This window comes from Mycteria americana, chromosome 2, assembly GCF_035582795.1.
Source record: "Mycteria americana isolate JAX WOST 10 ecotype Jacksonville Zoo and Gardens chromosome 2, USCA_MyAme_1.0, whole genome shotgun sequence".
NCBI lineage: Eukaryota > Metazoa > Chordata > Aves > Ciconiiformes > Ciconiidae > Mycteria > Mycteria americana.
The window spans coordinates 114,999,915-115,024,630 of NC_134366.1; the positions used below are offsets into that span (position 1 = coordinate 114,999,915).

At 37.0% G+C, this 24,716-nt stretch overlaps 1 protein-coding gene across 1 annotated transcript in view; it reads left to right on the top strand.

The window, feature by feature from the left end:
* The window catches only part of CDH19 (cadherin 19), a 40,877-nt gene that overhangs the window by 9,518 nt on the left and 6,643 nt on the right, over nt 1-24,716 (top strand). The window contains exons 3-9 of the mRNA XM_075495678.1: nt 1,490-1,609; nt 2,260-2,424; nt 3,155-3,339; nt 4,524-4,777; nt 7,847-7,983; nt 16,029-16,150; nt 24,356-24,473. Coding sequence (XP_075351793.1) covers nt 1,490-1,609; nt 2,260-2,424; nt 3,155-3,339; nt 4,524-4,777; nt 7,847-7,983; nt 16,029-16,150; nt 24,356-24,473 — 1,101 coding nt within the window. The remainder of the gene's footprint in view (nt 1-1,489; nt 1,610-2,259; nt 2,425-3,154; nt 3,340-4,523; nt 4,778-7,846; nt 7,984-16,028; nt 16,151-24,355; nt 24,474-24,716) is intronic.

A 24,716-nucleotide genomic window follows, 5' to 3' on the forward strand; every position in this document is an offset into this window, starting at 1 on the left:
CTCGGGGACTGGCTGGGCATCAGTCAGTGAGTGGTGAGCAGTGGCTGTATCCCTTGTTTGGTTTTTTTTTTCCCCTGGGTTTTCTTCCTCTCTCCCTCTCTTGTTATTTTCATTTTCATTACAATGTTATTGTTGTTGTTGTTGTTGTTATTATTATTATTATTATAATATTTCAATTATTAAACTGTTCTTATCTCAGCCCATGGATTTTCTTACTTGTGCCTTTCCGATTCTCTCCCCCATCCCACCAGGAGGGGGGAGGGTGAGCGAGCGGCTGCTTTGTGCTTAGTTGCCGACTGGGGTTAAACCATGACGGTGGCATTTAATAACAGTTTAGTGCTGAGAGAAGATAACATACATCATAGAATCTCTTGGAGTGCTGCTGAATAAATTGAGAGAAAATGCAAAAAATTTTTTTAAAAATAATCAAAATATTTAATTCAGCATAACCTTATATGAGAAAACCTTCTTCATATCTATTTTAAAATAAAACTATTTAACTGCTAGAAAACTCAGAAATTAATATGCTGGTTTTATTGGGGATAAATATCAACTTCGAGTTTGCCATAAAAAAGGTGTTTCTGGTCTAACTCCTTGCACTCCATCATTTCTTCTTCTTTTCTCCTCCAGCATAACTATACACTATATTGGTAAGCAGGTGCAACCATGTGAATGTATGCCAGAAAGTTTTAGAAAGTAGCTTGATTCACCGCTGTTCCTCATGAGAGGTGATATTTGTATTCTTATATCCTAGATGAGGAAAAAACCCAAAAGTAATGATTACCTTACAAAATGATGCTACTGTGAATCTTTTCTTTTAAAGGACAATCATCACTGATGGTGCCTTGAGATTGCTGTCAATCTTGTATCTAGGATATAACCAGCTTCCAGCCAGAGATCAAATCAAGCTCTGCAGATTTATTCTGCTGTGTCTTTTGCACTAGGGATTCTGCCATGACTCTTGCACTGGGACAGGCTTATTAAAGATTCAAGGATAAAAAATGTTATCAGAGCCTTGTTATACTTCTTGGCTGCTTTGCTTACTAATAATTTCTTTATTGCCAGTGGGCCTACTGGTGATAAAGTGGCTGTGTTTTCTTATTCCCACGGGAAATTTCCATAAAATACTTTTAAGAATATACAAGGGGAGGAGAAACAATTTGCTGTACTCCATTCACATATCAGAAATTAGGGGAAAAGGCATAAGTTACGTAGTATTTTAAGCAACATAAATATAGTGCTGAAAAGTCATACACTATTTATTTTTATTTTAATTGAAAATTTGAATGCAACAAGAACAGTTGCTGAGGGAATATTTTCCCTTTTTAATGACAAATTTTAAAGGTGCCATTTACTCCTGTAAATTTTCAGGACTGTTTGCTAATATAACTGGTATGTTAAAAGGTTTTTAAAGAGTTTATGTTTTGTAATTATGAGATAATTTATACAAGAAGAAAATAAACATAATCTATTTTATTTTTTCTTTGAGGTACTTCGGTTACACAGGTAACAGCTACAGACGGTGATGATCCTTCTTATGGGAATAGTGCCCGTCTGCTTTACAGTCTCATTCAGGGACAGCCTTATTTTTCTGTGGAGCCAAAGACAGGTACTACAGATGATCTTGTAACTTGAAAACATGCATAAACTAACATAAAATGGATGCAAGCAAAAATGTCTTTCTTCATTTCAACACAAAGAACAGCTGGTACGGCCCTACACTTGAACATCTTTGCATAGTTCCTAGATCTAAAAAAAAAATCAATTCTTTCTGTCCCCTAGGAAGCTGAAATTCTTTCTCTCTAGATAATCAACAATTTATTTAGCAAATTATCTTGCTAAAGAAAAGAGTTGGATTCTGAGTACCCCATCCAACAAATGGACCTAGGAACACTTCTGGGTTAACAGCTCTATGACTTATTATGTGACATTCCTACCTCTATGTTGAAGAAACCACAGATACGTGACATCCCTCCAAAATCCTGACTTCTGGGGAAGAAAGAAGGTTATATATGGTAGAGGGGATATACGGTGTGTTCTGCTCCCCAAAACTCTAACTATGCAGAATGGATCTGTCATACAATGTAGATGTTGCCATAAGTACTAATTCCCAGTATTAGGACAGTTGTGCTATGCATGGTCTAGAATGTAAATTCATAACTATTTCCAATGATGCCTTTTATACCCATATTATATGGTCAAATGTTGGGAAAAAAACAGAACTATTTTATGTTATTATATTATACTTTTCATTTTTAGGGGTCATCAGAATGGCTTCCCAAATGGATAGAGAAACAAAAGATCAGTATTTGGTCATCATCCAAGCCAAAGATATGGTTGGGCAAGCAGGGGCATTTTCAGCAACAGCCACTGTTACCATCAACCTCTCTGACATCAATGACAATCCACCTAAATTTCAACAGCGTGAGTATAGGTTACTTACAGTAGTTGAAGTCTTGAGGAAATTTAGATCTACTGTAGCTCTATTAAGTTCACTGGTAGGTCTTTTCAGAACAGGTTTGTGCTTTAACTTCAGCATACAGATTTAAATATAAAATAAAAAAAATCCCACAGAAAAGCTCAAAAGTGAAGAGGAAAATAAAACCTATCATTACAAAAGACCTCAGGCCTGCTGTTTTTATCACTAGTCTTTGGAGACAAATGACTTACTAAACTGCTTTCCATATAGTTTGCCCTACCTAAGCCTAAAATCTGGGCAATGGGATATTTAGTACCATTTTCACTCACCTTCTTTCTTTTTCTCCTCTCTTCATTCTTTGCTGACAGATACTGTAAAGTTTTTGGTGAATGATGTGACCTTCTCTGTCCAGGGAGTTTCTAGCAGACATGGGAGCTGCTAGCTGGGCTGTCAGGAAGAACTAGTGAAATGCAATTGGAAAGTGCTGCCCTACACTGTTTTTTCACCCTGTTGGTTCCCTTAGCTCTTCATTTACTGCTAAAGTGGGGCTGAGAGAGGAGGACTCACGAGTGGAAAGGTTGTCATCCCCTGACCCCAAGACCTATCCATTGTTGGATCAGATCCATTGCTCTGATAAAAGCTTTCCCCAACTTTCTGAGACCCTCAGGCCATCATAGCTACAACAGCTATTAACCATGGCAGATCACTAAACTGTGCCAGTATTTGTTTCTTTAGGACTCTACTATATGAACGTCTCTGAAGAGGCTCCTGTGGGCACTACTGTAGGCAAAGTCTTCGCAGAAGACAGCGACATAGGGCAGAATGCAGCCATGAACTATTTCATCGAAGGAGATAGCTCAGATGTTTTTGACATCATTACTAACAATGAGACTCAAGAAGGAATTATCTTATTAAAAAAGGTGAGATCACAGAAACCATCTAAAAAATCTCCTCAAGCAAGCTGGATTTTTAAAAAAAGGCCTATTGCTTTGGATTCTACTATTTTTTCTTTCTCCAGGCTTTGTGATTTGATTGAGATATTAGGGGGGATAAAAAGAAACATGCTTTTCTTTCTGTTCACTTTTTTTGACTCATTCCTGTTACTTCTGAATACAATAGTGGCAGTCAAAGTATCTTAATGTTATTCCTAGCTGTGCACCATAGTGTATCCCATTGTGAGAAAATGTTCTATCTCTTCTGTGCATCATCTGTTAAACCTTTATCAATAAATTGTACACAATATTTCCTTACTTCCAACACCTCCTATCAAACTTAACTGAAGTCAGAAGGTATTACAGTATTAGATAGACAGTGGAGTTTTTGTTATGACATAGCTTTGAAAAGACACTAAATACACTCAAAAAGATACCAGTTTATGAATTAAGATATTTGAGAGGCTTTGATACTGTATAATTTTTTTTTTTGAATCACACAGGAAGATTTCTGGGTCATCATCTGAAATGATGATAGAGTTTGGTAGTCTAGTGAAATCCAGGAGCCTGAAGAACTGAATACTGTAAATTTGTTGTTTTGTTTTGGGTTTTTTTGTTTTCTATTTGGATTTATTACAATTCACGAAGGTATTTATTTAGTATTTCTTTTTTTAATTACAGAAGATAATGACTACCTAAAATGGTAGTATAACTACATGTTTATTAAACACTCATTGTTGCCTTCTGGAATTTATTTCCTTTAGAGACTAAATTTTAACATACTCAGTTTAACCCCTACAGATTAACTGACTTGCATTGTTTATGTAACAGTAAAGAACAGTGTGTTCACTAAGGTTACACCTATGTTGGAAATACAAGTATTAATATAAGAAGTTGTTTTTCTTAGGGCTGACATTCTATGGGAATTTTACAGTGTTGTTTAACTATAACATTAAAGCTAGCCTACATGTGAAAGCAAACAATGGCATAGCACAGTTTAATTTTAAAGTGTTTTTATCATTTAAAAAAAAATCTTAGAAGTAACTACTTTTGAAACATTCCCAAAAGAAGGGTAGGACTATTTTGTCTTTAATCTCACACCACTTATTGAACTGTATTTAATTCAAATATGGAGAAAGGAATATTCCACATCTCCCTCTCTTTCTTAACAGAGAGTAGATTATGAGAGCAAGAGGAGATACAGTGTTCAAGCAAAAGTTGTAAACAGGTACATTGATGAGCGTTTTCTGAAAGAAGGACCATTTGAAGACAAAACCATTGTCAAAATCAATGTGGAAGATGCTGATGAACCTCCAGTTTTCACCTTGGAGAACTATGTGATGGAGATTGCTGAAGCGGCTGTGAGTGGCTCATTGGTGGGCGTTGTAACTGCTAGAGATCCAGACAATGATGACTGCCCAGTCAGGTACCTAACTTAAAATGTGAACAGGCCTCAAATGTCAACATAGTTGGGATTTCCAAAGTCTATTTCTGTTCCTTGCCTTGGCTCATGATTACAGTTAATCATGCTTTCATGGTGATAGCCTAGGTTATTCTAGGTGTTGTGGTTTAACCGTGGTAGGCAGCTAAGGACCACACAGCCGCTCGTTCACTCCCCCAGCCAGTGGGATGCGGGAGAATATCGGAAGGGTAAAAGCGCGAAGACTCATGGGTTGAGATAAAGACAGTTTAATAATAAAAAAAAGCAGAAAAAAAGAAAACAACAAAGGGGGAAACAAACCCATAACAAACCCCCAAGAAAAACAAGTGATTAAAAAAACCCCAAACAATTGCTCACCACCAACCGGCTGATACCCAGCCAGTCCCCGAGCAACGGCAGCCCTAACCAACCTCCACTCCTTCCCAGTTTTATTGCTGAGCACGATGTCATATGGTATGGAGTATCTCTTTGATGAGTTGGGGTCAGCTGTCCCAGCTGTGTCCCCTCCCAACTTCTTGTGCACCCCCAGCCTACTTGCTGGTGGGGCAGCGTGAGAAACAGAAAAGGCCATGACACTGTGTAAGCACTGCTCAGCAATAACGAAAACGACCTTGTGTTACCAACGCTGTTTTGGTCACCAATCCAAAACATAGTCCCATACTAGCTACTATGAAGAAAATTAACTCTCTCCCAGCCAGAATCAGTAAACTAGGTTAAACCCTACCCGCTAGCCCAAAATCTAATTACATGAACTTTGTTCATGCATCTTTGCAATCATTTTGAGATGGGGTAATATTTTAAACAGTAGCCTGGAAGAGACTGTACATAACAGCAGAGCTAGGGTACCGCAGCTAAACATGTAAGAGCCTGGAGGTGTTCCAGTCTGTTCTCAATAGCTTCTGGAGATATGGGGAGATGGACTCATTGCTGGGAAGGAGACACAGAACAGCTCCACTGGTGTCTGCTCAGCTCAGCATGGCCAAAAATTTACCAATTCCCTACATCTACCACAATTGCCCCATAGAGATATTATATAAAAAATTCCCCCAGGATTTTAATTTTGCAAAATAATTTTTCTGTTTCTTAAGGGAGAAAACAGGTAATTAGTCTTTTACAGGGGGTTCATAATTAAAATAGCTTCTTGAGTTACTTGATGTCACTGTGTACTGTGCAATTTAGACAAGCTAGGATACAGGGACAAATGGATGAGACACAAAATAACTTACGGTGTATATATTAACTTAGCAGATTCCTAATAGCAGAAATATATATCTATAACTACCTATAGCTACAGCTTCAGAGGTTTAGTCAATGCAAAGCCATTTGCTATGATTTTGCATTCATTTATTGTTATTTAGTAAGCTAGTCATAGGTTAAATTAAATAAGAATAAATAAAAATATACATGTACTTTTTTCTGAAAAAAGGGCTTGTTTTGTGGTTTATTTAGATGACTGCAGCATCTCCTGTGACCATTTAAGCACAGTGCATATGTGTGCATATGACTTCTTAGTTTGAAATATTTCGATGGAACTTGCTACAAAGTGAATATGTCTGCATAGTCCCAAAACAATGACACATATATTGCATCACTGAGTTTCTTTAAAGTAGAGCATGTCACTTCTAGTGTAAAGATATGTTTATTGGGCTAAGTGCCATGCATATGAATCTAATGTTGAAACCATTGCTATCATAAATGACAGCAGTGACTTATAATATAGAAAACCAGCTGTGTTGCATTGTGGACCCCAGTTTTCAAAAAAACAAAGTAAATAAAGACATGCAACGAAACTTCACTACATCAAAAATAAAAAATAACTAAAAAATATCCAACATAGATTTTCTGAAAATTATCTGTCAATAATCAGGTTACCAAAAAAACCCCAAACTAAACAAAACACCAATGTCAGAAAACCCTAAACAAGCTTTGGATGAAGAAGATGACGAATGCTCACATTTAAAAAAAAATAAATAAAAATTGTAAATCCCTAAAATAGAGGTTTATAAATGTCACATCTTTGGCTGAAATGATAAGAACTTTCACTGACTGTGTTGTGCTAGTTCTTTGATTTATCCTCTTACTGATTTTCGAAACAGACAAGATGTAACTATAAATAACAAGTTATAGAGTCATCCAATTGCTGGCACATAATCTGAGCTGGAGTCCTAAGTGCCAACAGGAGACAGAAAGACTTTGTCAAGCACAATTAAAGGTACAATAAAAGAGGGAATAATTGCATGTGGGAATTCCAAACTGGAATGGGAAGAACCTTTCAAATCTTCAAACAGTTTTTATTTCCATGAAATAGACTCTACTAGGAACTGTGACATACGGTCTTTTTTATATGTCGTGAAAAATATTTGCAAATATCCTTTCCATTTGAACCAATATCTTTGGTGTCTTTTTCAGTCCATCTCTGGCCTGTGATCAGTGCTTAGACTTTAACAATTTGAATGGTATGTATGTATGTACGTGTGCATGTGCATGTCTGCATACGGACATAGCATCCAGAGCCTTTTAAGTGAAGACTCAGGAACACTGGACTTGTTTGCAATCATCTCCTGCATTAGGATTTTGTACCCTACCTAGGTGACACCTCATTACAGATAGTTGTCTGTCTGTCTTTATAATGTCCCTTCTTTTGGCATCGGAGAATGTCAGCAATGATAAAATAGATTTGCCATTATACCTCCACTTAGCTGTTAGTGTTACTCATTTCACAAGTGGCACTTTTGCTGTTTCTTTTCAATGAAGTCATTCACCTGCTGTGAGCCTGACTTAGAAGTAAGAATGAATAATTCATTTCAGATTCAGTTCACATTAATATAGATCTGAGACATATTTAGTTTTATAAAAAGAAGAGCTTTGATCTTGGCAGCATTGAATTTTAAATGTTTATAAGTGTACATTTTTCATGATTTCTGAGTTGTGGCAGCACGCATTTATATGTATATATGCACAGCTCTGTTTTCTCAACCAACAATAGCTTTCTATGTCCTTGCTTCTGATGGAACATTTCAGTATCAGGAAATCTCTTTACTTTTTTTGGTGCAGGTACTCTATTGTCCACGGCATGCATTTACAGAGATTGTTCAGCATCAATGAACACAATGGAACAATCATTACAACTAAACCTCTGGACCGAGAGATAGCTTCTTGGCACAACATAACTGTTACAGCCACAGAAACAAGTGAGTAAGAAATTTAAGGAACGTTGTGTTTTATATACTGCAAACTGTAATTATCCTCTGAATACGCCTTCTTTTAAGTGGAGAATACATGTTTCTTTCTCATTATATTACTGTTGCTTGCTACATTAAGGAGCATTATTAAAATGATTAGTTAAATAGAAGCGGAATGTATTTGAGCTCCAAGGTCCTGTGCTTTTTCATAAAAGATGACCTTATAATAAAAGAAAGGAAATTATAATAGGATCGAGACTGCAATGCTTTCAAGTTACACTGAAGCATATGAATTGCTCCTGCAGTGCAAGATCTTATGTTAAATTAGACCCTGGTTAATTTCACACCAGATTTTTGACTAGTGTGAAATTAGCCAGGGTCTAATTTAACACCAGTCAGAAACCTGTGGCTCATTAATTGTGAATGTAAGACCTAAATCAGCTGGACTTCTCTTTAGTGACAATTAAATCTGTGAAGCATCCTTTATATAGATTTCACCTGTCAGTTTGGTTTGAAAGTCAAATGCAAATTTCCTCTGTTTGTGCTTTTGGTGATCTGGTTGCCCTAACTCTGGGACAACACTCTAGAAAATTAACAGCTACTGACTTATAAGGCAGTTTAACAAGATTATTTGGATATTTTTTAAAAAAACTAATCACATCTATCCTCAGGAAAGAGAAAAAAAAACTTATGAAACTAGAGTCCAATCAATAAATCAAACGGTTTTTGCCAAATACTTCTAGCATGTTCTTTTAATCCTGAATCTCAGTTAAATGCGATTTATTGCTAAGACTACTTTAAAAACTTATTCATAAATTACACTGTTCCCAAAAGGGACCATTCCCTATATATATGTAGACTATTAGTGCTAGAAGTTTAATATAGGATAGTCAGTAGCCATTTTCATTGAAGTTTTTATTTTGTGTTTGGGAATTGATAGTATTTTCTTCCTTTTCAGTTTCTCTGTAAGTTTTTAAGCATGAATATATTTTACCTCTCACGTTGTTGGGCAGCTGGCAGGTGTTGGTAAAATTGATCTCTGGCATATTTTTGTCAAGTCTTGAATAGCACTATGGAAACACAGCAGGATGACTTTGGTCTGGACTTTTCTGTTTAGTTAAACAATAAAATAAGAAAGAACCAAATGTTACAAATGAGTAAGTGTCTTCTGCAGCAAAAGAAAGAGAGTCTTTCACAGTAATGAAAGTTATTGTAGAGAAACCGAGCCCTCATTATCTTCATATTCTTATTCTTTATTTCTTTAATGATGATAAGGTCACTGTCTATAACACTATATTCAAAAGCATTGAAGTTAGGTCACCCTGGTCTGGGCATACCTGAAATGATTTATATTATGAACTAGTAGCACTTTATTCCTTGAAATATAGTCATAACATACATTGTGTGTGTGAGACATTTGGTGGATGACATTGTGGCTCCACTGAAGCCAAATCAAAATGCCATTAGAGTTCACCCACACAAGATATTCATTGCAGCTGAGACAGACATTGAAACTGCATTATAACAGCAAACTCCTTAGGGGCCTATTGAGGTCCTGGCATTCAAAAAGGACACAAGCCTTTTGCCTCCATTGCAATGACAGGGATGAGAGATTAGTAAGAGGAGCTTGCCTCTGTTACTGCAGAGTTATGGTGTGGATCATCCTATTCTCATGCCACTGAGATGACACCATGTTTTAAAAGTACCCAGAAGTAGATCTAGTTCATTAGACCTTAAACACAAGCAGTCAGAACCTGCAATCTGTTGAGTCTTATTCTACTTTATGCCTAAAATGGTTCTAGCTCAAGAGAAATCAAGTTTCCTTTGATCAGTTTTTATGTGGTTGTAATCAGCTTCCACCTAGTACAAGACTGAAGCATAAACAACAACATTCTAACCATGCATGAGAGCAAGAAGTCCTTAAGTCATCAGCTTTACTTAACACTGATTTACTGAGTCAGATGAAGATTGACTGGCAATTAATTAATTTAGAAGAGGAATATCTGCTTCAGCTTCCTCTCTATTGAACTATAGACGACCAATAAAAATTCCCAGTGATAACAACTGGATTGATCTTACCTTGATCTTCATTTCTCTATATGCCCATTGTAAAAGTGCACTGCTCACCATAAGCAAACTTAGCTGCAAGAGACAACAGTCATTTTCCCACTGGGTCTTACAAATGGCCTTTCATAGTGGGTTTCAGACCTGCTGTATGACTACAGAACTTAGTCATGGATCATATTAATTCAATATTCAATTATCACCCCACTTTGGTCATATATACTTTTGTTGACAGACTTCTAACTTTTTAGATTAGTCCTTTTTAAAAAAAGAAATTCATGTCCATTTCCTTTAGGAAGTAAAGAAATTTGCTTTAGCCTAAATTATAATTATAACAACAACTATTATTATTACTATTATTATTATTATTATTACTACAAGTTTCTTTTTACTGGCTGGTGACAATTCCAAGCTTTCTTTAATCCCCTGCAAGTACTGAGTTCTACTTTGTCTCTAGAGATGGCCACTACTTCTCTTTTCACACAACTCCAAAATAAGCAAGTTACTAATTTTGGTCCCTAGTAATTAAAACATCAATTTCATTCTTCACACTGATCCAGCCTATTGCACTTGATATCCTGTTCTCTCAGAATTTGTTTTTCAAGTTGTGATCTCTCTCATGGAGATTATGACAAAGAATTTTTCTGCTCATTGAAAGATCTTCAGCCTAACGTAGGATATGAGTACAATAAATGTATTCAACTTCTGACAACTATTTTCCTGTGTAAGGGATAAAAGACAAAGTAAGCGTTGCCTACCATCTTCCCCAGCTGCAACCAAAAGAGTCACTCTGCTTCACCCAAAATCTCCATTAAAGATTTACCAGACACTGATTCCAAGAGTGGCTTTGTAATGTGTTGCTCCCTCCTAAAACAAAACACCTGTGATTTCAGAAAAATTAAAAACTTCCATACTGTTATCTTCCAACAGCTACATGAGAAATGCTCTTCCTTGTCATTTAACCATATGCTGAGGAAAAAAAAAACAAAACAACCACAACACAACAACCCACATATAGTTAGGAAGTAGGAACAAGACTATTACCAAAAATAAATAAAAAAAGAAGAGTTATTTGGTGAAAGAAAACAGATGTGAATGGCAGCTCTGGGCTGAAAGTTGCTATCTAAATGTTTGTGCAAGAAAAAGGTAGGCTTTAGAATCTCATGAATCTCATGAACAAGCAAGTTAGGAATAGGCCAAGGTAGCTGGGTCCTTCCCATGCCGCTTTGTATACGACTGAAGCCACCAAAGGTATTCCCTGACTCCTGATAAGTGTTACAGTTTTCCTTTCAATGCCGATCCAGCCAAATCTCTGCCCTACACATCCAATTCTGACTTAAGTAAAAGAGGTTAAGTAAGTCCTACAGTCTCTGTATTATTTCTAAAAGGGATATGTGCTACTTTTTATGTTTATTTAAAAAATAAGCCAAGCACTGTTTCATTGCCTATTGTATTATTATGGATGTTGGGATTCAACAAGAGAAATGTCATCGCACAAAGAATTATTTTTGAGATGACTCTGACAGATCATAAGCTTTGGTAAATTAGCATGGCTCTAATGATTTCACAGGAGGAATAGCAGTGTGAAACTGCTGAGTATCTAGCCCTTTATCTCTGTGGTAGTTGCTTTTGCTGCCATTTCCTTTGGCAAAAGACTCAAAGCTATCAGCACAGATTCCATAAGATCCAAGAAAACAAATGTTTGCTCCAAGCAACTAGTGAATTATACATTAAAAAAGCAATGTAAGAACCAACCAAACCCATACAGTTTGAAGTGAGGCAAAAAGGAGTATATTTTGGTTTTCTCTTAAAGGTCCATTTGACTAATTTAAGAAAATGCCTTAAGGACTTCTGAACAGGTCAGAAGCAGTGACGCTAGCACCCATCATGAGGCATATTTTAACTATAATGAATATTCTTGTGAGTGACATACTTCTGGTTTAGACAGGGCAGACTCAGATATTGTTAGATACTTAGGTTGATAGATATTTAGTATTCCTGGAATGTCTTAAGATTATTCTATTCACTGGAAAAAATGTCTTCACTATGGTCTTTACCCAAAAACACGTCCCAATTAATGTGAACATTACAGTTGCAGTGAAACTTCTTGCCTACTAGAGTAACAAATTACTGGGGAAGGCAGATATTTCTCAGAGCTATGCCATGTAAGTGAAGATTTGATGTGCTGATAGGTGAAGGAATTCTGAGAAGTATTCAATATAGAATCATAGAATCATAGAATCATTTATGTTGGAAAAAACCTTTATGATCATCAAGTCCAACTGTAAACCTAACACTGCCAAGTCCGCCACTAAACCATGTCCCTAAGCACCACATCCAAGTGTCTTTTAAATACTTTCAGGATGATGACTCAACCACTTCCCTGGGAAGCGTGTTCCAATGCTTGACAACCCTTTCAGTGAAGTAAAATTTCCTAATATCCAGTCTAAACCTCCCCTGGCGCAACTTGAGGCTGTTTCCTCTCATCCTATCACTTGTTACTTGGGAGAAGAGACCAAACCTCCTTTCAGGTAGTTGTAGAGAGTGATAAGGTCTCCCCTCAGCTTCCTTTTCTCCAGGCTAAACAACCCCAGTTCCCTCAGCCACTCTTCATCAGACTTGTTCTCTAGAGCCTTCACCAGCTTCATTGCTCTTTTTTGGACACACTCCAGCACCTCAATGTCTTTCTTGTAATGAGGGGCCCAAAAATGAACACAGTATTCAATGCACGGCCTCACCAGTGCCAAGTACAGGGGCACGATCACTTCCCTACCCCTGCTGGCCACACTATTTCTGATACAAGCCAGGATGTTATTGGCCTTCTTGGCCACCTGGGCACACTGCTGGCTCATATTCAGCCAGCTGTCGACCAACACTCCCAGGTCCTTTTCTGCCAGGCAGCTTTCCAACCACTCTTCCCAAAGCCTGTAGCATTGCATGGGGCTGGTGTAACCTAAGTGCAGGACCCGGCACTTAGCCTTGTTGAATCTCATACAGTTGGCCTCGGGCCCATCGATCCAGCCTGTCCAGATCCCTCTGTAGAGCTTTTCAACCCTCAAGCAGATCAACACTCCTGCCCAACTTGGTGTCATCTGCAAACTAACTGGGGGTGCACTTGATCCCATTGTCCAGATCATTGATAAAAATATTAAACAGAACTGGCCCTAGTACTGAGCCCTGGGGAATACCACTTGTGACCGGCCACCAACTGGATTTAACTCCATTCACGACAACTCTTTGGGCCCAGTCATCCAGACAGTTTTTTACCCAGTGAAGGGTACGCCCATCCAAGCCATGAGCAGCCAGTTTCTCCAGGAGAATGCTGTACCTGCAGATCTTCTTTCCCTTGGTTTCAGGTGACATATTTATATACATTTTATTACGTAAACAAATAGTTTTTCAGCCTAGTCTACACACAACTTTTTTACCATGAAACTAGTATAGTTACGTCTGTCTTTTCCTTGTCTGAGGTAGTTATAGCAATATAACCTTGTGTAAATGTAGTAAATGCAGGAAAATAGTACCTTATATTAGCAGAGTTTATTTTCCTTTTCAGATGGGAATAAGCTATACTGACATAGCTTTTATATCTAAAGCCACAGTAATACAGTGGCTTTAGATATATACAGTAATAAAGTATACTTGTATAACAGAAGCAGTACAGCTTCTGTGGATACAAAATGCCTAAGAATTAAACCTGTTGTGCAAATAATACTTGGAACAAAACTATAAGCTCAGCCTATGAAGTCTGTCAGCAGTAATGCCTCAGACATGCCTGGGCAAAATCAGACTTCTTTGCAAATATGTGTTTGGAGACCCACTGGTAGAACAGCTCTGTTGTTCCAAATTCAAGTCAGCTTTCTGCCTTGGCTTGGGTTGGGTATGAGTGTCCACTGCAATTCCGCCATGTCTAGCAGTGGCAGAAATATTTTTAAAGCATGTGAATTTTGGTGACATCTTCTCCCAAAGCTTTGAAATTTCAAAATACTAAAGAAGAGGAAGAGCAACAGAGTTTCTTAAAGGATTGTGACCAATTGTTGTGGTATCCATGATGTTAAGTGCTGTAAGAAAGCGCAGCCACCTCCTCCAGCCTCTCTGGCCCAGGACCCTCCTGCCTGGCCATGGGAGCCCAGCCCGGTGCCTCTGCCTAGGCTCAGGGATGTGGCTGACGCTTTCCTGTTTGCAGGCTCAACCTCTGGCAAAGCTGAGCACGTGTCCCAGAGACGCACACACAGAGGACACTGACGTGGCCAGTCATGCAGACTGCCACAGACAAGGCGTTGCCTTCAGCAGCACCTACATACAAGACTCATATAAACCACAAGGAGGGACAGCCAAGTCCCCTCCTCCTCTTTGGCTGGAGAGGCAGAAGGTCACTGGTATAGGCATACACACACACACAGATCCCTTCAGTACCTGCGCAGACCCTCTGTCTGCCCGGCACCCTTGCCCAGATCCCAGGTCCTCTTATCTGCTTCATGGGTCCCCAACTTACCAGCTAGTCCATGCTCAATGCTTGCTGGCAAACCCACAGCACTCACACACTCATCCCTCATGTACCCCACATTTGCAAGACCACCAGCATGGACCCTCCTGAGCGCCTGGCCTGGACCCTAGGAATTCCTACTCACTGTTGAATCCAGCTTGAAGTTTTCTAGTGAAAACACACACCCCCCACTCACACCCATTTGGGGAAGATACAGACACTCGTCCCCTGCACCCCCCACTCACTCAGTAGCTGGCACCACGGGCCAGTGACGCCCACCCCCCCATCTGACTCCAGTGGCTGGCACCAATTTTCACTCACACATACGCAGGTCTCACCAGTAGCTGGTACTTAGTCCCTGCAGCACACATACACATGCAATGATAGAGAGTGAGATTATGCAGAGATAGCTAAGAAAAGATTTAATAAGAAGATATAAGATGATAGGACTGACTGGTGATCAGGCACAGGGCTCAGCTAGACCAGGGTACTGACTGGCCCCATTTTACACATGACCGGCCCCTTTTATACCCCTTTCTGTCTGCCCCCTCTTTGTTCCTCCCTGCACGTCCCGCACAGGTCTGTACAGCTCCATTGATTCCCACACCCCTCCGGGTCTGGGGTGCCTCTGGTTTACAGTCTTATCAGTTGCCAAGTCCAGGTTGATCTACCTGGAATTGTTGCCCTGTGGTTTCTGGATAGCCCATCAATTATTGTGAGGTTTGTTTCTTGTTACTGCCTCCATGTTTGCTTTGTCAGGTCTGTGTCTTGGTATATTTTGTTTCTGTTGTCCCCTTTTTCTCCCTCGGTTTCCCAGTTGACAAGGTCCCCAATCTGATAACCTCGCAGGAATAAACTTTCTCACATTCTCACATGCCCCCATGAATTAGTGTGTCTGACTGGTTTGGTTCTCATCACCCTCTCCCTTAACATTTGACCCTCAGGTTTTTGTCCCTGTATGTTCTTGTTTATGGCTTCTTCCTTTTCTTATTAACATTGCATTGAATTGGTCCCCGATCAGATACCCTTAGAGGAGCAACCACTCTCTTTCCACATACCCTTACACAACTAGTACAGTAAATTGTTCTGCATGAACAAAACATCATTTAATTTCTCCAGATCAGATTTTGGTTTTTACACTTATATCAGTTTCTGACTTGTTAAATGAAAGAGTGAACAAATCCAAAATTTTACATTAAATATCCTTATATATTTCAAGATATACTATGATAATTTAAAGTGATGGATTGGTGAAAAAACAAAAACAAAACCAAACCCCCACCACCTTTTGTAAACAGAATGCCAGCAAAGACAGAAAATGCCCTTTTTTATATGTATAGGATATGTTTGAACTCATTAAAAAGATTTAGTATAAAATGTGTCTGTAGGTCTCAGTGACTATTTTCTTCTCTGCAGAATATAAGTAAAATTTTCTAATGCCTACATTAATTTAAAATATGTAGTAGGTAATAACTTTTGATGTCTGTCTTTTTTTACCCATTAGAAAATCCTGAAAAAATTTCAGAAGCAAATGTGTATATCCATGTTCTCGATGTTAATGATCATGCACCAGAATTCCCTAAATATTATGAAACATTTGTTTGTGAAAATGCAGTGTCTGGCCAGGTAAGTGTGGAGGAGTTAGCCATCAGTTTTCTCATTACAATGAGGATTTGGTCTGAGATGTTACTATTTCCTTTAATATTGATTATTTCAGTACTGTGAGTACAGGCTGTATTTTGTCTATTTCCAAAATTAGTTCTGTTGATATATGTATAGTTTGAAATTTAGATTTCAGAAGACTGATGTGTATTTCTCCCCCTTTAAAAGAAAATCGATACATCTCCTTGTTTGTCTACCTAAACAGGTAATAGAGAAATACAGACAGAAACTTCCAAAAAAACCCAAACAGCATAAAACACAGATTTGATTCATGTTCATGTCACCGAAGTTAAAACTAGGCCTGGTATTTACAGCAACAGCATAACATAGTCCAGAAGAACCAGACTTAGAACAGATTCAAACCAGATTCATTGTGTTCTTTGGTTAGAAATCAGTTATTGTGAACTGAATTCAGACCCTATCTAGTTCAGTGGAAATCTGAAGATTTTAAGTCACAGCCCTTGCAACACCTTCCCTAGCTGCCAGCTTATGGGATTGTTGTGTTAAGCATCCTTCCCTGGAGGTTTTTTTCATTTCCTAGTCGCTCCCCAGGCGAGTGGGATCACACCAGTCAGCTGCCCTAACCCCCCAGGTACACTGCTGACTCTCTATTTTCCTCCACCCACTTTCCTCTACAGCTTTACATTTTCTTTTTAAGTGATCCAGTTCTACAACCTAAGCCCCAAACTGTGCAATAAGCATGCCGCCAAACTCCTCACAGGAGTCTAAAAGAAAACTGCAAAAAGAAAAACAGGATATTCAAAGTTTAAAGTAAAAAAAAAAAAAAAGGTACAAAAAGAGCAACAAAAAAGCAACAACAAAAAGCTATAGACAGAAAAATCTATATGTTTTTTCATCACTTTAAAGCATTCTTTGGACATATGAAAGAGGTCTTTGGGATATCTGTGATGGTTCCATTGAAACGTTTTGCTATGTTTTGATTTCTGAATCACAGAGCCTTTCTTTTTACACCAGCTTGGTGTACTTTGACCTTGATTAGTCTGCAGTTAAATAAAGCTTTCCTTGTAGCAAAAGTAATTTCGTTATAGTTTTTTGTATTTGTTTATATATTTCTCTATCAGCAGTTGGTTTATTTGTTCTGCATTTGGTAATTTTCAACTTTGCAAAGGCTACCTCTGGTTCAGAGGTACGTGGAGCAAACCATTTCTTTTGGTCTTCGGGTAACTCATTGACAGATCAAAGTACAGGGATTAAAGCAAATGCCACTTCATGTTCCTTGTCTTCAAGACACCATGAATTAAACATGGAAGCTTATAAAATGGTTATTTGTAATCCATGTTTTGGACTTGCCTACAATATAAAAACCCAGGTGATTTATTTCCCAAGGTTTTTATTATTCCATAGTTACTTACTGATAAATAACAAATGTATGCTAGCCCATTAATGGCTACTTTTCAATAACAAATTAAGTATATATATATAAAGTATTTTGCGAATCACTAGAGAAAATGGCACTGTAAAGAACAGTAGTAGTAACAATAATAACAAACTCTTTGAGCATAGGATACAGAATTATTCCTGTTTAACATTGTAATACCTGAATGAGGAATGAGCAGGATATTTTTCCCATTTTACAGACAAGCAAAATGTTACTTTAGATTTTTTTATTTCTTTTTTCATTGCTGTAGGTTTTTGAGAGTCACAGGCATCTTTATTTTAGCCTTTGGAGACTGTGACAGTAATGTTAAGTAATCTTCTCATTAACAAATGATCTTAGGAAGAACAACAGGAAATTGCTACTAAAGTGCATAATTATCACAGTCAAAGTTTATGACATTTTATTAAATGTTTATGATTTAAAACAGAATTGATAGTTGATATATCTCCTTCAGTGCTATTTTTTTTTTTTACTTTTTACTCCCAGAAAAAAAGGTTCTTTTTTTTCATCAGCAAGAAGCCAAAAGGTTTAAAAATTATTTTATAGATGTCTTGGTTGTCCACTGAATAACACGATTTACATTTCAGAAGAATCAGTTTAAGCAGTTGAAGAGCTTAATCAGGACATTACATACCTTTTTATCTCAGCATATTCCTGCAATCAATTACAAACAGCTCAGGAATCTGCTTACATGTTATGAGTTGAGATCAAAGCTTGTATGGATATTCTATCGCATTTCAATTTCTAAAGTAGCTATCTCTATCTATCTGGCTGGAAACGATATGCTGAGAGATATTCTCAGATGTTCTGCACCTCTGGAATTCACTTGCTTCCCTGATCTCAGCTGAGTTGTGTCTACTTTCATGGGATACTCCGAAATATATTTGCATCCCCCAGCTTATAAAGTTTGGGGGAAAGGAAGGAAAAGCACTGCAGAGGGAAAGATACTGTAAAAAAATAAATTTCCTTATTTGGATTACTATTTCTTGGTGTCTGCCTGGTTTACAATAAAAGCAACATAGAGTCATGTGGCAAATAAGTTATTTTTACATAGCCTTAGAGTATACTAGGCTATGATAAAGAATGTATAACACATCATGAATAAAACTAATTGTTGTCCTAATTATCCAAACTCAGAGGGAGTTAACAGTAGCTTCTATCTAGAGAAGAATGCTTGTTTTGAAGTTTTGGATTTTCTGAAAGATTATAAAAAATTCTTTGTCTGCTTTTATTCAGTGCGTGTTGACCTTCATGTCCCTGTATGGTGGTTTTGTGAGAGTTACAGACACGTTTAGCTTAGCCTCTAAAAGACATTCAAACAAAAGGATTACATTTCAGTCTATGGGACTATAATTTGAAATTCGACAAAAAAATGGAAATAAAGAAGACAGGTGTTTTTTGGCATCATTCTAAATCCATTCATCATGTTTATTAGACAATTTGAACGGATTTTTCATTATCCATTTCATGTTATAGTTCTGTACTGTCCTATAGTCCAAGTCAGCTGCATACTAACCACAACTAGGTTTCTTTTGCACATTGAAAAATCACTTTCACTGCACCACCAGTATTAAATATATTATTTTCAAAATAACTCAAAAATGAAAGTTGATTTGTAAAATAGACTCCTATCCTACCACAGCTATAGCTAGTGTCAGATCAAATAGAACAATATGAATAAGACATCCAAAACCAGGATTCCCTTTTGATTGGATCTTTTGACTCTATAACTGTATGTAGACATGGTAAATTATGACCACAATGTGGTATTAATTCTTTATAGTTACCCTTTATGTGTGTGTACAGTAACTACAAACTGTTGAATTATAGAGGCAATATTCTATAAAAGTAATCAGGACACAAAATGGACCAAATCTGTCCCAAAAGTAACACTAGAGACATCCCAGCAAGAATGGATTTGACCCAGAAAGCTTAATTCCCAAGCCATTAATAAATTAACTCAGCCTGAAACTGAAGCTTGACAGTTTGAAGTAAGCTGTATAAAATGTCTTACATCATATGTTAGCAAGCTGACCATCCAGAATGTATCTATTTTTATGCATGGTAATTTCAGTCCTGTTTGTGGATATTGGTCTTTCTTCATATCATGCAGGAAACAGATTTCAGCTGAAGACAAGCTGCACTGGATACACCTACACTCTGAATTAATGCTGTTTTCTCTAATGCATATTTATTCTGGCAATTCTGAGTTCCTGTAATTTGGGGATCACATATGAAGTGACCTTGATGTTGCAGCTTGCTTAGTAATTTTTATTAGATCCAACGAAGTGGCTATGTATGCAGATCACTTTGAGTTAGAGATAAGAAAAAACCCAAATTTATTTACTCAGTACTTAGTATATAATAAAATAATCATGAGTTTCAGTGAAAGTGAAGAGTACTCATTCGATATTACTTCTCTAAATAATTAAAAGTTGACAGAAGAAAAGAGGAAATCTTTAACCACATTCTAGGAGTATATGATTAATGTTAACAATGAACAGTTTGCTAAAACAGATCCTCTCTAACAAATCATGATGTAAAATGATTTTTGATAGCAGAGAAGTGAAAATGATGGGTTAGTAAGCCAATGTTTATTATTTCACCTTGCTATGTTCTCTTCATCATTTACAAAAAGCACCTGAGCGGTAGTGATAAGAAAATAAAAAGTTAAAAAGAAAAAAATTGAGGGAATCCCTTAAAGTATAAAAACATGGTGAAGCTGTGAAAGCACCATATATCCTAGCAGGCACTTACTCTAAGCTACACCTGCAGATGCACTGAGTGTAACTTGTGAAATTTTGAAACAGTGGGCATGCTGGCACATTATCTCAAAGCAGAATGGAACAAGTAGGAAGAGTTTATCAGCATATACAAACAAGCATAAAAAGGCACCTAAGTGTCATGGTATGAGCTTTATAATCATAATTCCTTTGCTGAGATGTACACCATTTTATCTATAGCTGAGCAGAAACATCTTACAGTAGACCCAGAGAAATCAGATCAATATTGTGCCAATTTGATTTTCAAATAAGAAATAGAAGCAATGAAAAGGAGAACCTTGGTCTTTGAGGTAGAAGGTCTACCTGGAAAATGCAGGTGTTGACTATAGTAATGAACATTTTAATCTTTTACCTGCAATAAACTCTGGTGGTCATCAAACATTATTAAGCAATGAGAAAAATCCTACTACTTATAAGACCTCTGCCAATTTGAATAAAACCAGTTCTGTACTCCCAAAACAGGTGGGTGATCAGATGTCTTACATCTTATAAAACACAGCAGAGCTCCTATTGAAGGATGTCGGGTGGAAAACAAAACAAAAGAAACTAAAGCAGAAAGAGAAAGCTGGCAAATCTCTTCCTACTTCCTTCCATCTGTCTAATGGGAATGGTAAGACTATAGTTGGGCATGGGAGCACACAAAAGGACTCCAAATTATACACTCAGAGTACTCTAGCATCAAAATTAATGGTACTGATGGTTGTTCAGATGGACAGTCTATGCCTTAAGATGAACTTGGTGGAGAGAAAGCCGTCAGAAGCAGAAAGGACTGTAACAGAGAAGCTTTATTCTTCCTTCTGGATATCTCCATAATTGCAATTCAGTGAGACTACTTCAGGTTGAGGAAATAAATTTTCAATGAATTTACATCAGGACTACCAGGCAGTCAACTACTCCATACTACATAACTTGTTATTTGCAAGACAAACAACACTCAGTTAGACATTCAGTCCAGAATGGTTTACAGAAATTCCCTTCTATATAAAATAATTTTTATAGAGATTTTTATAGATCTCTCAATGAGAGATCAGAGTTGTTACTGATATCTTAGACTCCCCCACTGATGATATTTATTAGTTGAAAGTGCCCACTAATCAGATGGATGGAGAAGTTGCGTATAGCAGGCCACATCTTTTTGTGACCTTTGATCAAAGGAGCCCCTGCTGTTCACAGCAGTGATCTCAGTCTGTTTGGAAAGAAACAGTAAATGAGGCCCACCCACCATGAACTTAAATCAATTTTTCAAGAAAAATCGAGTGAATTAATCTCAGTTTTAAGGAAATACACATTTTCAAATGGACCGCTGGATTATTAAAGCTTCTAGACTAATGAGACTTGAAATAAGAAATTTTACAGCAATTAAATTTCAGCCTAGTCAATACAACTGTTATAACCTTCAGAAGCAACACATCATTCACTCTATTTTCTTTATTTACACCCTAAAATGTAGGATTCTTTTAAATCTTGACTCACAAACAATAAGTGCGGTTTTTCCGTCTGTGATGCCAGTTTCCCAGATGAAAGGCTAGAACCTCCTAGGTTAGATGTACAAAAGCCTAGGAATCCAGAAAAAACGAAACAGTTTCCTTCTCTCTGGGTGATTTTTCCTTTAGAGTCAGCAAAATCAGAGCTGCCTATTGCTCTCCAAATATTTTATAGACTCATCCGGGTTTTTCTGAATCTTAGTGGAAGTGATACAGCAAGAAATAAACAATAAGGGCTTGCCCTGTCCTTACATTCCCAATATTCCCCTGCTTCTAGGGTGAATCCTTAAAGGGACGTGAATATGCCTAGAATAACCACAGGAGTCTCAGGTTTCTGTAGAAGAGCACAGTACAGATCAAAATAAGGGAAGGTGGGGGTTTTTTCAGCTAGACACATACTCCTCAGAATTATATTGGTAGAATCAGATACACATAAAATTTATATGGGCAAATACATTCTGTATGTAAAGTAATGGAAGTTAGTAATGAAATAGCAAAACAGGAAGTAATTTGCAACAGCAATAATTTTATGATTTTCAAACATGATAGACTCCTACAAAAATACTTTCCAAAGACATTGCTAATACCTGGTTAAATAACTATTAATCAGATTGAAAAACTGGAAGTATAAAAATAATATCTGTAATTAGTGTTTTGGTTTGGGGTTTTGTTTTTTTTTTTTGGTAAGTAGCTACGTAATTCTTCTCTGCCAAGTAACTAAACTAAAAAATAAAAAAATTAGAAGTGACTAACATGTCTTTGTGGATTACTATATTACTCTGCCTATTCCATCTAGCTTGACAGATCCTGAATTGTATGGAGAGATGTATATCCATACAAAGCTTTTTCTCATCTGCGGCTATGCAGATTTTACTAACAAATCATCAGCGAAGGCCAGCAAAGTCTTTTTTCATTTTTTCAGGTATATGGCAGAATATTATCATGAAAATGTGCCATTTTCATGTTTTAGACTGGTTATATAGTTTTGTTCTCTATTGCTGTTCATATTGAGCATATTCTGAGAACTATATTCCCTTATAAAAATGAAGTCTTTGATTTATTATCAGGTAATATTAGGGATCAGTTATTGCTCTTCACTGATTTCTTGACCTGCATGCCTATAACTGTATTTGCATCACCTTAGCTATTTTGTTTGCTCTGAGTAAAGGGAAAAAATTTCTTCAAGAAGCTTCATCCTTTGTACAGTGTCACCAGGTATATCACTGTACAATCGCTCCTCTCATTAGTGGCAAGAAAAAAATCTCAAGAGTCCTCATTTTTCCATAGATAGAAAATATAGATTTGAAATACATTTCACATGTAAAAAGGGCAGAGTGCTAAGAATACAAAGTTTCTGGGGTATGAGCCACATTTTGCACTCTGCTGTGATTTCATCAAACTTAGCATGCTTGAAAAGAAAAATAATGTGTACGGAAGTCTTAGATCTTTGACTGAAAAATGGTTTAATCGGGAAACAGTTTTCAAAGGCACAGATGGAAGGCTGTAGTCATTTCCATTGACTTACTGCTTTGCTTTTAAAGCACCGCTTGTAGCATTCAGATGCTTTCTGGTTTGGGGAAAGTTGAGGCTTCATGTCTCTTGGGTACAAATATCTACAAGGCATGAGATGACTGATAAAATAGAGACCAAGTTCAAATCAGGCATTTTTCTGAAAGTTGATTCGCTGGCATCAGTTTGCTTTCCTCCTGGTCCGTGAGGATACTCACTTACTAATATATACTGATGCCCAGGTCATTAATTATTTACTCACAAAAGTAAAAAATATAATCTCTTTTTAAGCAGAAATATTGCTAATTATATTAACTGTAGTGTGATTGTTTATTTACAGATATGAAAGATATTCTTTTTAATGATAACTGTTATTTTTTATTTTATCTTGCAATGACTATCTGATTTGACAGATTTGTAAATGAAAGCTATTCTTCTTTCTTGAGAAAAACCAGCCAAGAGGTTCCATAATCAATCTGTTATAATATTCAGAATCAACAATTCAGCACATGAACTTGTTACCATATCTCACTTACTGGAGCTACAATATAGCAGTTGAATGATGTCAATGTGTTTGTGGGCTGGAAGGAAATGGGTTTTGTATAGAGGGATTTGTTCAAATGTAGAATGATATACTTTTCACCTTGAAAAAAAAGGACAAAACACTCTCTATATATGATTCCTTTCTTCATTTATGAAAACTTCATTTACCCCTTGTCTTTTGATCCAGATAATCTTACATTTTCTCAAGATTTTAATGCCTGCCTCTCAAACAGATGAAAAATCAAAGCAGAGTATTTGCAGAATATGAGTCTCAATGAGACTGCGTCAGTATGAGGTGTATATTTGTGACTGCATAACATGCACTCAATACGTATTCACAGATCACATCTCTAGCATCAACAGCTTAACATACTTGATATGTCCTTTTATTGTTTTAAAGGACAAGTAAATATTTTTATTTGTAAACAATTATGTTTATCTGTGTTTCCAGCTAATTCAAAGCATCAGTGCAGTGGATCAAGATGACTCAGCAGAAGGTCACCATTTTTACTTCTCATTGGCTCAGGAGGCCACAAACAACTCACGTTTTACCGTCAAAGATAATCAAGGTGGTGTCATCCATGTAGCTCTTTAAGACTTTTCTAATAAAAGATGCATGCTTCTAGTGGTCCTCACATCACCAATTCTATAAAAATTTCCACGTAAATAGAAATCTTTGTTATAAGATATGAACATGTCACGAGGTGCATTTCAAAACAGTAGTTCAGTAATACTAAACAGTTTATTTTCCTTTTTCAGCCAAGTAACATAAACAGCAAAAGACAGTTTTATTTCAAGGAAAGAAAAGATGC